Genomic DNA, 14,803 nt, shown 5'->3' with positions numbered 1-14,803 from the left:
ACTTCATAAATAAAATGTTAACTAGAGTCCTATTTCACTACTATAGCTGACACAAACACAGAAAAGTCTGCCCATTACCAAAGAAATAAATAATTAAGACTAAAATGCAAGCTGATGTGTTGCAGCATTGTAGGGCCACTAAATAGCCATCTGTGTTCGTGGCGATTTAAAAGGCGAAGAAAGGCACGAAAGCTGCAAACTGCATCCTGCGTCACATTGCCTGAGGAGAATGCAAAATTAAAGGGACTGATTTCATACACAAGACTTGGGCACAGATCGAATGTCTCTGTGGTACTACTGTTTGCAATGCGATCCGCTTGCAGTATCCATCCGACTTGGGATTGCAAATCCAATTCTGTTTTCTTTGATTTATGTCTTCATACTGATCAAATCGTAAAGGAAAATGAAAGCTTTTTTAAACTTTACATGTTGTCTTTTTTTTTTTTTTTTAAAGAAATCAGTGACAAATTTGGGGGAGTAACTGACTGGATTCTCTGATGTTACTTTTTTGGGGAGGAGATTAGGTTGGGATATTTTTGTATAGAGATTCCTCTAGAATATGTTCAGTGTCATGACAAGAAGCAAATAGACAGGCCTTCTTTAGTCAAAGAGGACCAGGAAATTCTCTGGAACTGATAGAGGCTATTTTGTCTCACTCTTGACAAAAAAAAAAAAAAAGTAAGATAGTACTCATACATATAAAGATGATGTTAAAATGATTTATCATTGGGTAGAACTGAACAGTATGTGAACACTACACATTTTAATATGACAAAATTGATTTACGAAATAAATTTTACTAAGCAGTAAGCCATAATGTAGAAAAATACATTTTACCTCCAAACTCAATAAACAAGGAACAAAACTTTTGTAGTTAGTGCATAATTATTTAGTGATAGCTACAACAGGGGTTCCTAAACTTTACAATAAGAGCTTGCATAAAACAGAACAAAAGAGTGAGAACAAGCACTCACAATTTTTAAAGAAGTGAATGAAAAGGGTAAACAATGATTAAATTGCAGGAGGGGGATGGGGAAGAAGGATCTACAGGAAAACAACAAAGAAAGGAGCAACTCCAATTGAATATAGTTCAAAGGAGAGAACCCTGGCCATTTCACACGATGAGAAGCATGGACAGCACTGGAGAGAAACACATTATACTTTGTATCAAGTTCCAATACCGAGCTGCCCAAGGTCAGTTAGTGGGACTATATTTGCCTCAAGATACTCAGACCCTATGACCGCTCAAAATTCTCTGAGGTTTTCCTTTTCTGCCTCAAGTGACTCTTTCTGTGCCTAAATTTCCAACTCTTTGATTCAGTTATTTTAATTTCAGATTTTTGGTCCGGTAACTGATCTATAAAGAACAGAAAATGAGAAGGGGCTCGTTATTTTTTACAAGTCACCCTTCTTTGCCTCCCCTCCCTCCTTAACTCCTCTTTACTGAACTGCTCTTAGTCAACAGAGAGGAACAATTTAGAGAGAGCTGTTGTTTCACCACAAGAGAATTAACTTCTAAACTCACTATTTGAGGAGACACAAATACATATAAAAGTGGAATCAAAGAAAGCAGAAAATTGAAAGGGAGATAGTGCCCCTTTGATAGGCTTGGATTAAAACAGCCTTTCTTTTTTTTTTTTTCTTTTTTCTTTTTTTTTTTTTAAGGAGACTCATGGGGAGGGAAGAATGTGCTTCAGCAATTCTCCCAAATCATTAATCTTATAATCCCCTTGTAGAGGGCATCAGTGTTTATGTACAGTAGCAAATGGTCAGTATTAATATCTTCACCCCTGTCGTGGATAAAAATACTATCCTTTTAATTCCAGTTACAAAAATAGGAGTAATATCCAAAACAATGATTGTCTTTTTTTATATAAAAACATAAACAGCTCAGGCGAATTTTGTCATTCCTTGTGCACGCTTTATATGAATTGCTCTCTATTATATTTATATATATTTATAATAGTATATATAACTTAAATGATTGGTCCACAAAGTAGATCTGTGAGTTCTCTAGTGCTTTGTACAAAAGAAAAACAATATTATTATCAAAATATTCATTTAATGGCTTTACTTCATACATAAATACATGTTTAGATAGAACACAGGCGCGATGATTGTTCAGTCAATTTTTGGAAATGATTTTTCATTCTGTTAAGAGGACTGTACACACAGGGTGGCTGGTAGGTAACTCATCGCTACAAAAACGCTATGCGGCGTCCTTTGTTTTTAACTCTCTGTTTATACCTTTTCCCCAGGACCGCTGCCAAGTATTTCTTGACAGCCATTTGTTTCCGATAGCGGCTGTAGCTGTCCGTGAAGATCCCGTCGGAGTGGCGCTTGGAAAGCGGTTCAGTATCGTCCTCCACACCGCTACCCATCCTAGGATGGCAAAAAGAAAGGCAGAGGGAGAAAGATAAGGGTGGGCGGCCAGCTGGAGGACTGGGGAGAACAGAGACTGTCGCAACACGTGAATCATTTGGACCCGCCCCACCCCCCACACCTGGAGCTATTAGGGGTTCCCTCACACTTATCCCTCCAGCTCCGCCACTCCTTTTAGTGGATATTTATAGAAAGCAGTTGGGGAGAGTTTGCCACGTTCCCCTCTTATCAAGAGAGTATTTTCTGACCATTTCTCATATGGATTTAGAAGTGGAAGTGATCTTAGAGACAGTAATAAACTCATATCTAAAGAGGAAAGATGGCTTTCCTAAAGGTCACACAAATAATTGGAAAGCCCTTTGATTTCTGACTCAGTATGCTTTTTTCCTCCAAGAGAGCAGAGCAGAGATTCAGATTTAAATCTAACATTCCTGAAAAACTTAAGCTAACTGATCGTCCGCAAACAGTTTTCATTAAAACAAGTATTTATTTTAAAAGCTCCTAAATATCTACTTTGGGTGTGGTTCCAAAGACACAGCACTTTCAGAGAAACAAAGAAAGATCTTCGCCTCTAAAACTGAAAGTCCCAATAATAATGTCAGACGGCAGGCTGTAGACAATATTTTTCATCTCATGAATTATTTACTGTGAAAGTGTAATCTGTTTTCCCTTGGGCTTTATTAAAACGTTCCCTTCTGCTGAAATGTACACCACATAGGATCCAGGATTTGAACTTGTCTGGCATGAGTAAAAACTATTTATTTTTAAAGCACCCCATAAGGTGTTGTTTTAACTTTAATTTATTTTTACAACAAAAGCTAGACAATCCATGTGTTTCCGTGTGTTTGGAGGTAATGGTTACAATTCCTCCAGTAATACCTGAAATCTTTAAACATAGTAATTTATTTCTCCCTTCTTAAAATCGTTTTGCGTTCTCCCTATTTCTCACCTTCCCTCATAACTCGATTTTTTTCTTCACTTAACTCCTGTTCAGGGCTTTGGCGTGGAGACAATCAGTTCAGATAATGAATGGCTAGGTATTCGCCCGATAATAAAAAGCGCTAAAGAGGCGCGGACGCACATCCTCTAGCGGAACAACGCACAGACGTACACGAAAACACGCATGCACAGACACTAAGCCCACTAAATAGACATGCACGTGCACTCACGCGCGTGCGCCTCCTTTAACTCTTAGTAAACTCTTACCCTATGCGTTTGGCCATGAGAGAATGCAGGTACTTCCTCGCAGACAGTTGACCCAGAACTTTTCGATAGGCTTTATTCAATATATCATCCGTTTCTCTAAAAAGGATGGAAGAAGAAGATGCAAAAATCAGATCACAAAAGTCCAGCCCTGGAAATTGGGTGGGAACTGTAGTTGTCTGGCTATTGGGTTGGGACCGCCTATAGTTTGAAAACGACTCCTTCCGCGTCTCTGGGCAGGGTCTTTAGAAAAGAGTTTGTGAATTCCGAGAGGAATAAGTAGCGGAATCTGTTGGCCGTTTCTCTGGACTCTTCGAACACGGATTCTCTTACATACATATATTCTTGACCATTCTCATATGACCAAAGCTATCCCCAAAACACATACACGCACGCAAAAACACTCAAGAAACTTTCTCGTTTCTGCATCAGCTTCTTTAGGCTGAAGAAATATTTAGGAACTTTTCTTATTAATAAAATATAAATAAATAACGCAAACACACCACCTCCCCTTCCCACAATCCATTATCTCGGGGTTATTGAGTCCTCTCCATGCAAACTCTTAATCAATCCGGGGACAGTCACCTCTCTTCCGGTGGATAATAGAGAGTGTACACGTCCCCCAGCATGGATGCAGTGTTTCCTAAGCCCAAACGGTTATTATCAAAGGCGAAGTCCTGCAGCGTGTTCCCATCCTCATCATAAGCTTCATCCTCCAGTCTGCTAAAAAAAAAAAAAATTAAAAAAAATTAAAAAAAAGGAAAGGAAAGGAAAAGGGTTCAGTTACTGGTCGTTCCCCGCCTCCAGGAAGGAGGATTTTCAATTCACTCTCTCGACGAAGATATTTTTTTTTCCCTTTTTTTGGCCAGGACTTGCGGAGAAGGCGTAAATCGTTATTGTTCCTTCGCCCAGGCTAGTTGTGAGACTTCAGAATCATCCGCCTTTTTCTAATACCCAACCCCCCAGACAAACTGGGGCAATGATGTACGAGAAGAACGCTCAGTGCCTCGGGACAAAAGGACTGAGTAACCGGGCTGGACTCGGAACCTAGGGCTCTTAAGTAGAGGCTAGTGGTATTAGAACCAAATTATGTCTCAACTGGTCAGTCGTGTGTGTGTGTGTGTGTGTGTGTCTGTATATATATATATATATATATATATATATATATATATATACATATATATATATATATGTATATATATATATATATATTACAACCTCCTCCCCCCACCCCCATCGCTATCAAAGCTGCAAAAAATGTTGCCTGCAGGAAAGGGGCGGGGGAGAGGAGGAGCAAGGGAATTGAAATTGAAGGAACTGTAGGAAAAGAAGGGGCTGCTGTAATACTAGCTATTGCTGGGTTAAAGCTCCAAAATAGGGTTTGAGTGGGGTTTGATGAAGTGTTAACCCGGGCCCTCCTAGCTCTGGGCTCTGGGGAACTCTTCTCCGAGGCCTGATTTAGGTCACTGTGAGTCTCCAGCTGCTATTTCGGGCCTGCAAGACTCTAGCAGGGACATGAATTATAAATGTCCAAAAACTTAAAATGTTTGACTTCTGCTCATTCTGGCTAGAGATCCGCACTCGGTTTCTTCAGATGCCTCAGAGTTCGTGGAAACTGCGCAGTTCTAGCATCTGGGAACCAAGTAGCTCTGAATGCAATTCCCACTCCTTCCCTACCCCCACTCCCACCAGCACATCCATTTCCACTCTCAGCCTCTTTCTATCTCGGGACTTTTAGGGAAGAGGGAATAGGAAAGGGGGGATTAGAAGGAAGAACAACTTGATTGTAAATGTATAACCACCCCTTTTAAAGTTGCCATAGGGGTGAGGTAAGGAGCTGGTTCGTTCTAAGGTCCTGGAAAGACTATCATGACTCCACCTCAGAGCCGCCGCTTGAATAAAACAGAAAAATTTGACAACTACTAGGGCAATGTGGTTGTTCCAAAATGAGCCTATCCTACATATGCATCCGAGAGCCTTGGGGAGCAAATTGGGGAAGTATGAAAAAAATTTCTTAGAGCTATGGTTAAGAATTTATGATTGAGAGAGAGAGAGAGAGAGAGAGAGAGAGAGAGAGAGAGAGAGGAGAGGGGGAGGGGAGGGGGAGGGAGAGAGGGAGGAAGGAGCGAGATATTTTAAAGTAGAAATGAGAAAATCTCAAAAACCTCATTGCTAAAGTCAGTCTATAGGGAAAATCTTGATCTACCCGTACTTACATTTTCCCACTCTGTCCTCCTTTCTGAATTGAATTTACACCAGACAGAACTTCCCCTCCTCCCCCTCTGCCTTTATTTATTTATTTAGTCTCCAGATATCCCATAAGAAAAGCTAAAAGCTGGCTGACCCCTAACTGTTCCCACCCAAGACCTGCATGTTTGTCTCTCATCCTGCCTTTTTCCAAATCAAGTTGGCCCACCTTGCAAAAAACATTAAAAGCCAGACAAAGTTCTTCTTCCTAATATCCCACTCTTCAAATGAACAACAGATTAAGTAAAACACGTTACTAGGTAAAGGAATTCTGTTACTAAAAGTATGTGTATTCTTTTTTGAGGAACCCTGTGGAGTGATAGTTCAGGGGTCTGAAGAACCGCAGATTTCTGACCCGACTCCGGCAAACTTAAAAACGGCTTTTTCTATCAAATAAAAAAGCTACGTACGCCTTCTGGCTCTCTCGCCTGGACTCAAGCCTGAGAAAAAGGCGATAACCCAGAGCATCTGAGTAGCGCAGACGCATTTAGAAACCAGAGATTATAGGAAAGGGGGGGGGGGGGAAGAGAGAGAACCCCAGAAACCTCAGTCTGGGTAATCTCACTTCCTCCTCCCCACTTGCCTTTCTTTATCCCTCTTCCGTTCTTATTGTGTTCCTCCTTTTTTACTCGTCCCTTTCTTTCTCTCCTTCTCTATGATAGTCTTTCCAGCCCCTCCCCCAACCATCACCAATCACTCCGAAAGACTATTAGAGACGAAAAACACAGTAGTAAACTCAATCGACAGAAAATCTTCCCGAGATATACTATCCATCCCTTAAGTACATCACCGAAGAGAGAGTTCAGAGACAAAGAGGAGAGAGAGGGGGAGAGAGAGAGAGAGAGAGAGAGAGAGAGAGAGAGAGAGAGAGAGAGAGAGAGAGAAGAGAGGAGAAAAGAGAGGAGAGGAGAGAAGAGGACAGGAGAGGAGAGGAGAGGACAGGAGAGGAGAGGAGAGGAGAGGAGAGGAGAGGAGAGGAGAGGAGAAGAGAGGAGAGGAGAAAGAGAACTGACAGTAAAGAACAAAAGCACAAAAAGAAAAAAAAATATTAAATCATAGGATTTGTGCACATCCAGTCTTGACCTTTCCAGGGAAGAAATTATGTTTTTGTGCCCCCCCCCCAAGGATCATAAGAGTCGTAGATAACGATCCAAGCCCTATTATGGGGTCTTTTAGTCTGAGAGATATAAGGTCTTTACTCTGGTGGGTCCACCTGACAGAGAGGAGGGGACGAGGGAGGGTGGAGGGAGAGGAGTGATGCGGAGGGACCACTACCTCCCCTGATCTCGGTCCTGGATTAGGGAAAGAAACAGTGGAAACAGCCCACTCGCCAACCCCAAAGCTATAAGGTAAGTGCAAGGGGAAACCTGTTCCTTTGGTGTAGTGTATCTCGTAGCAATTAAACAAGTGGAGACCAAGACTACCCCGGGGAGGCGGGCATAGGCGTTCAGGGGAGGAGAAACTGATACTGGGGAGAAAACAGCAAGTACCTACCTGAAAGCAGGAAACTGGAGTCCGGCTGTAGGTGAGCAGTAGACGCTGCTATGCATTAGTATTCCATAGATCAGCAAAGCTAGGGTCGCTTTGCTACACATTGCCATTCTGTGTACAAGCAAGGGGGAGGGGAAAAACATCTGTCAAAACACTCCGTTTGTTTTATCTCTTAGGCCACTAAACAAATTGTTGGGGGCGGGGAGCCGGAGAAGAAATACTTTCCTTTCTGTTCTGGGATCGCGTTTTAGCAAACGTCTATACCACCTCCCTTTCCCTTTCACTACAGAAACACACGCGCACACACACACACACTATTCAATAACTAAACCAAAGAGCTTGCTAATGAAAAACTAACTCTTCCACCGGCGCTGAGGAGAGAATTAGTTTGAGTTTTGTTTTCCTTACCATTCAACTCTTAAACCTCTTCACGAAAAGCGTTTGATTCCAATTAGGACAGCGAGCAAATTGTTCCTCCAAGTTTCGGTCGAAATAGTTCACAATGTAAATGGCATCACCTCCTCTCTCTCCTGTCTAAAGAAAAGCTGCAGGAAAGAGCAGGAACAGGAGCAGCAAGATAGCAGGAGGAGGAGGAGGACTTGTTTGCTGATGCGAGGATTCTGTTCAAAAGTTTGCAGACATACAGAACTAAGAGGGCGTGTGACACTGGAAGGAGAGGGGGCAGAGAGGAAAAAGAGTTAGAGATAACTAGAGATCCGGAGGAGCAAAGGCAAGAGGAAAAGAAAAGAGAAAAGAAAAAAAAAGAAAATATAACAGGAAGGGAAGGAAGGAAGGAAGGAAGGAAGGAAGGAAGGAAGGAAGGAAGGAAGGAAGGAAGGAAGGAAGGAAGGAAGGAAGGAAGGAAGGAAGGAAGGAAGGAAGGAAGGGAAAGCTGCGTAGTCAGTGGTGTGTATAGCTCTCAGGAAGCTCTTCAATTCGGCAGCTCCGTTTCTTCAGTATAGTCCCTCTGACTGTGGCTGAAGCTGTAGCTTTCTTCTTCTGTCGGTGACTTCGAAGGTGATCAGCTTTCTGTGTTCGTATATATATATAGATAGATAGATGTATATATGTATATATTCAAATAGAAAAAAAAAATTTCAAATGCAGTTTTAGTCGAGCCCTCTTTGTAAACATTTGCCTGCCTGTTACCTTTACGAGTGGAATATTGTTTGTTGTACTGTTGCGCTCCGATTTTTATTCATGAAATGACTTCCCTTTTTTTTTTCTCTCAGTCACGTAATGATCGGGTATCAGAAAAAGACGTCACTATCCCAATTCCTCAAGGAATATATTAACTATTCTGTGCTGTCCTCATGGATGAGATGATCCAGAGTCATCAACTTCTCATAAACACCTCTCACTCACACATTCCATTTTTAAGAAGTCTAATTATTTTGATGCTTCTCAAATTCGCATGATTCTTAAGAATAAAAAATTAATACATAGAATTAAGGGGATCAGAAAGTTAATTTTTTTTAAACCATGTCCATTTTGGTTACTGTTACTATTTTGTCAAATCCCTCCAGAGATTCAGTCACCCGAATTAAAAGAGATAAAACCCTCTCTTATGAAATGTTTAATTCAAGTGTCTTTATCTTTTGCATATATTCTTACAGACAGAAAATTAAATTAAGAGATTTGCTTTGTTTTAAAAAAAAAATGGTTTGAAGTCTTGGAGAATTTTCGGAAAACCTCTAATTAGACTAAATTTAATTGACAGGCTGGCTAGTGGGTGGAATGATTAGTTCAAAGTACATTAAGTTCCCAGAGTGGAGCTGTCCAAGCTCTAGGGTGCGGAGCTGTCCAAGCTCTGGGGTACTGAACCGTCCGGATGCTAAAGCCACGAAATTCAGAAAACGCCTCTCCGGCTTGTTGTCACGAAAGCCCTGATATGTGATAAATTTCTGAAAGAACTATTCCATGTGGGCAGTTTTCACCATAAAAAAGTCACGATAATGATAAAAAGAAAATTTCCAATTTGCAGTGAATGTAACATTATTTTTCTCAATGATGGAAACTTTTTGGGCCTTTTCTTCCGAGAAAAGATTATCCAAGGGTTTTATAATGTTCCTTTAATCTTGAGTCATTAGTGGGCTTTATTTTTTTAACCTTTTACATCTAACACTATTAAAAAGTGAAAACTGTTAGGTGTTCTGTTGTTTTTACATGAAGAAAAAAGGACATTGTGTGAATTTGGGACAGTAGGGAATATGGTTTTCACTTTCTTTATGGCACACAACAAAATTAAATCTGTGCCTAGAGTTCTGTGTGGTGAAGTGAACACAGACTGGAAAAGCTCGAGGCTTCCTATTAAAAGTTTATTTGCTCAGGGACTCTTAATGGGAATCCCTCCTCTGGGAACTCTTTAATCTACTAGCTTGTTGTTGTTGTTGTTTTTGTTACTGAAAATGACACGAAAGAGGAAAGACCACAGCTACAGGATTCTTCTAAGTTTTTGGATAAATTTAGCCGATCCTAATCATTCCCATCCTGTGCAAAAATGTAAGTTTTCTACATTCCTACATTTCCTACAAAGTTAGAAATATAACTATTAATAGTCACTAAAGATTTGGATCTCAAAGAATAGATAAAATGATAATTTTGTTCATTTCCTATTTCTGTAATTTGAATCTAATATTTTTAAAAGACCATTTCATTTCAACTTGAATTTTCCAAAATGTAAAAACTGACTACTTAAATCTCTGTTTTTGTCTGTCTGACTCTATATCTATGTCTCTATGACTGTCTCTGTCTCTCTTTCTCTGTCTCACTCTCTCCCTCTTTCCCTCTCTCCCTCCCTCTTCTTACTTCCCTTTTATTTTCCCCTTTCTTTTCTTTCATGCTTTTCCCAAGAGACAAAAAAAAATTATTTTCTTATGTTCCTGGGTAATGATTAGGAATTTCTAGTTAACCAAACTACTAGCATATTCCATATTCCTAGTTAAGATCAAATGTCCTGTAATAATTAACTCTCTTGCTTACATTTGTTTGTTCATTTATTGATGCTAAAGTCATATTTACTTGTCCTATATGTGTGTCTATATCATACATATATTTATATTTGATACAGGTGTGCATGTACATATACATACGTATATGAAACACTCCATCCCATGACAGACACCTAAAAGTCATGAGCCTGTCCAAATAAATTTCAGGAAATGTCTGAAATTATTACCGATTTTAGCACTCTTGTCTTCAGAAGGGATGGTATCAAAGGTGAACCCTATTAAAACCCCTACTCTTTTTTCTCCTGGGGATTCTCACTTGTGTTTAATTTGTAGATATAATGGAAATGTTCCAATACTCCTTGAGGAAGTCCACTATTCAATGTAAGGAAAGGGAGCCATCATGTGGGGAATTTGTTTACTTCAAGTTCTGTTAAAGAAGGGGTGAACTCTGCAAATAAGGATTTACTGGTTGGGGGTAGGGCGGGGGGAAGGAGGAAAGCAACGGAAGGGAATTCCTAAATGCAAAAAAACTACTTAATCTCTGAACTGAAACTATTTGAGCAAATTTCTAATCCACTCTATTTAAGCTTCCTCCTGTCTGAAGATCTGACCTAAGACCCTTGGAATCCATACCTCAAGAGACCCAGATCCCATTGTCTGACTTCGTAAAACGAAAAAGATTCTTAAGCTTTGTATTCACAGGCATACACAATGAAGTCGGGACCGAAGGACTAAATTCTGAGCAAAAGAAGTTTCAATTGGCTAATTACTCTTTGGGGGCTAAAAGATAGAGTAGAGAGTTCATTCTTTTTTGCCCCTTCGAATCCACAGTTGTTTCAAATTTATGTCTGAGCTAGCTCCCTGTGCAGTTACCAGAACTTTTTTTTCTTTTTACCAAATTGCCTAACTCATTTTCTACGGTTCCGCCGTTTTTGCTCTAAGGTAGGTGTAGAAAGGAAGGGAGAGTGTTAGGCACACATGCGTCTTTCTCTATACTCTATTCTCTATACTTGTATTTGACATAATTGTCCCTTCTAGTTACACCCTCAATTATCACCTGACTCTGTACTTGGGAAGTTTTATGGCCTGAAGCTTTTTCTTTGATGCCCTTAAGTAGGTAATTTACCTTCTTCTCTAGCTTTAATTTCTTAGTCATTATTGACAGTGAAAAAGAGGGACTGATTTGTACTTGGGATTGCCACTAACAAGAAAAGTAAGAATATCTTGGTTTGTTTTTTTTGTTTGTTTATTTTTGGTTTTGGTTGTTTTGGTTTGGAGGCTTTTGGAGGGAGAAAGAAGAGGAATGGGGAGGGACGATAGGATCTGTTTTTCTCACTGTGGTCCAGGGAGAAAACTCCATAGATGAACAAGTGCATCGCAACTTGTAGTTTAAAGAATTGCCTGGGGGCAGTGAGAGTATAAATGACTTGTCCAAAGTCATATAACCTTTAAGTGTCAGGCTCCAAACCCAATTCTTAGTTCAAATCCAGTTTGATATAATGGGTGAGTGTCTCTGGATAAATCATTTAACAGGATGAAAGTGTTCTCTATTCTCTGCCATAATGTTATAACCCTCAGTAAAGGGTCCTGAATTTCAAAATGCAGCTATGTCATTAACTACTTGCTTTAGGCCTCAAAGACCTGTTAGGGATATAAGGATTATTAAACATATAATTTATTGTGTTAATCTGACAAAATATATGCAAGTTGAAAGTTATTAAATCTTATAACCCTTTCCAAAAAGATCCCCACTGCTCACTGCTTATATTTAGGCTCCCAGTTTCAAAACCAGGGTGCCCAACCAATAAACAGTTTAAAGAAGAAATCCTCTGCATGTGAAGTACTGAGATTCTATTTGCTGAAAAGATGAACTGACATTTCTGATATATTTACTGAGAAATATTAAACCTGCAGATGATTTCATAAAATTAAATACCATATGTCTATGCAATGCTCTCTATCAGTCTTCTTAGCCAGGATTCCTTGCTCCCCCTTTAGGGGGAAGGGATCTTTTACATCCTTTTAAAGGATTATTTTTTCTGGGAGAACAAATTTGGGATGGGTAATGGGAAATACAATTCAAAGATGAATAGAACACTTTTTGGCTTTAAACAGCCCACCTGGGAGCACCCAGTTCATTCAAAAGAGATAGCTTCTTCTTCTTCTCCTCAAATTTTTTAAATTTAAGAATAACTTTCCTTCAAAATGCCTTTACTTTTCATCTCTTTTTTCCTATCTGCCAACTGAGGCTATGAAGTCATTTTAGACAATAATCAAGACTCTCCTTTCCCACAGACTGTCTCTTTATTCCATAGGCCTAAAAAATGCTAAATGACAATTCAATACTTATAGAAAATATTTCTCTATTTCTATTTTCAGTCTATTACCAGGCTAAGAAAACAAATGATTCCTCTCTATATAAATAACTGTGCTGAATATCCCTTTACCCTGTTGCTAAAGAGAATGAGTTACAAGATTATATTCAGCTTCAAGACAAACTTCCAGGTTGTTTTTCCTAACTCTTCCAGTAAATTCAATGACTAATGACTCATGTCATGCAAATTACACCTGTAAGGAAATCCAAATGTTCCATATAATAGTGCATCATGACTACCACTTACTGGACTGAATGTATCATACATCCTTGGACAAAGTGGTTGATGATCTTACCCATAATGTATCTCTGATTTCACTGACCTTCAGAACTTGATGTTTCATGCATTCTGACAGCAATCAGCAAAAGAAGCTCATTCAAGCCACATAAGCATCTCTGCCTAGGAAAGAAAAAAAAAGCATGGTCATTGTACAAAATAATTTTTCCATCTGTTTTAGGTACCAGAAGCAAAGATTAGAAACCTATTTTACTCTGGGACGTGTTCCAAAAGTTTCATCTCTTCTACATATATAGGACCATATGTAGGCTTGGCCAATAAACATTGGCTTGCAGGTTACCCAAGTTTTAATATGCAGCATTATGCCTAGTTCTCTTCTGGTGGTATAATATACCTTTTGGGAACATGAAGAGGAAATATCCTCCCTATTTCTTATCTTGAGCCTGCACAGAGTAGAAATAGTAGGAAATAGTAGGAAGGCTATTTTCCCCACTCCAATCTATTCACATAGCCCATATTCCACCCACTGGGAAATCTTTAATTTCTTTTAATTTCATCCCACATACACACTTTCCCACTGATGCTCCTTTTTACTTTTTCCCCTTAGATAGGAACTAACTCCATCCCCTCCAATTCACTCACTTTTGGATAGGAACCCAGAATCCCCATCCCTCTGAATGAACCTCTGACCCATTCTCTCCTTCCCAACCATGGTGAATTTGGTACTTACACATACACACATACACACACACTGTTGCTAGATAGATATGGCCATTTATACCACTTGGATGACTGGGGTCCTTCCTGTAAGATAGAAAAACACAAAGCCCTATGTTTGGACCTGTCACTATATCTTCCAGATTCTCAAAAATTATCTTTGAATTTTTTCTAGAGAATCCTGGGCCATCCAACCTGCAGCTAAACCATCCTTCTTGTATTGTCTCTACCAATTAAAATGTGATGTCTGTGAAAGTAGAAATTGTCTTGCATTTCCATTTTTAACTCCAGCTCTTAGCACATAAATTAACATTTAAATTTTTTTCATTTATTCATTCTATGGGCCTTACTAGACCAAGCTATCAGTCAAGGTGAAGAGAAAACTATGAACCTGTGGCCAGAGGATTCCAAAAACATATGCAAAAGTATTTTCTCAAGTGATTTTTGATGAAGATTCTGGGAATAACTTGGAGAATAAGTACAAAAGAGTAACTGCTCCTTCCCTAATTGAGTTAGGACCTTCAAAAAGTCCCCAAAGAAATCTATATATCAGTAATGTCTTGCTTAAAGGTCTTAAAAGCATCCAACAACATTTCTATCTCATGTCCCAAATTGATATATCTGACTCACAAAATGTGTCATTTCTCCTGACTTCCCTCTTTCTGATAATGGTACCACCACCATCCTAGTCATCTAGGCTCAAAACCTCAAGGTCGTTCAACTATTTGCCACTTCCTGTTATTTCTACCATCAAAATAGCACTTATATCTATTCTTTCCTTTTCACATTAATGATGACTTCCCTAATTCAGAACCTTATTTCTTCACAGCATGATGCAATGGAAAATGTACTGGGTATGAAGTTCTAGGACCTGTGCTGTTACTTAAGCTCTTCAAGTCATATTTTACTGATCTATAAAATGACAGAGTTGGATTAAATGACCCATAAGGTCCCTTCTGGTCCTAAATCTACAATACTAAAAAAGTAATGATATATTTGCTAGTGGGAAGCAAGGCAAAGGTCATTAATCCTTTTAGTCTTCTCCCATTTCAGGCCTTATGATTTACACGGAGAATAATAGGCATAATGGAAATTGAGGATAATTTCCTCACTACAGCTTTATGTTTCAGTTTTGTTCAATATAATACCTGGGAGTGAGCTGCCAGGTCAAGGGAATGATAGGGAGTATAAGGCATTTTA

At 39.3% G+C, this 14,803-nt stretch overlaps 1 protein-coding gene across 2 annotated transcripts; it reads right to left on the bottom strand.

Annotated features, from left to right (window-relative positions):
* Positions 1–425: 425 nt before the first annotated feature.
* Positions 426–8,525, bottom strand: ADCYAP1 (adenylate cyclase activating polypeptide 1). Of its 2 annotated transcripts, none has more exons than XM_012541518.3 (5): positions 7,732–8,525; positions 7,327–7,434; positions 4,171–4,308; positions 3,589–3,684; positions 426–2,382 (listed from the first exon to the last, which is right to left on the bottom strand). In XM_012541518.3, the coding sequence occupies exons 2-5, from the start codon at positions 7,431–7,433 to the stop codon at positions 2,199–2,201; spliced, it is 525 nt and encodes a 174-aa protein (XP_012396972.1). In that variant the 5' UTR covers position 7,434; positions 7,732–8,525; the 3' UTR covers positions 426–2,198. The 2 variants fall into 2 exon arrangements, with proteins under 2 accessions (XP_012396972.1, XP_031802429.1); XM_031946569.1 differs by having other exon boundaries at positions 4,171–4,305; positions 7,732–8,088.
* Between the last annotated feature and the right edge of the window lie 6,278 nt (positions 8,526–14,803).

Source organism: Sarcophilus harrisii, chromosome 1 (assembly GCF_902635505.1).
Source record: "Sarcophilus harrisii chromosome 1, mSarHar1.11, whole genome shotgun sequence".
Taxonomy (NCBI): domain Eukaryota; kingdom Metazoa; phylum Chordata; class Mammalia; order Dasyuromorphia; family Dasyuridae; genus Sarcophilus; species Sarcophilus harrisii.
Note: the sequence above shows the minus strand (reverse complement) of the source record. Positions and strands in the feature narration are given on the sequence as shown.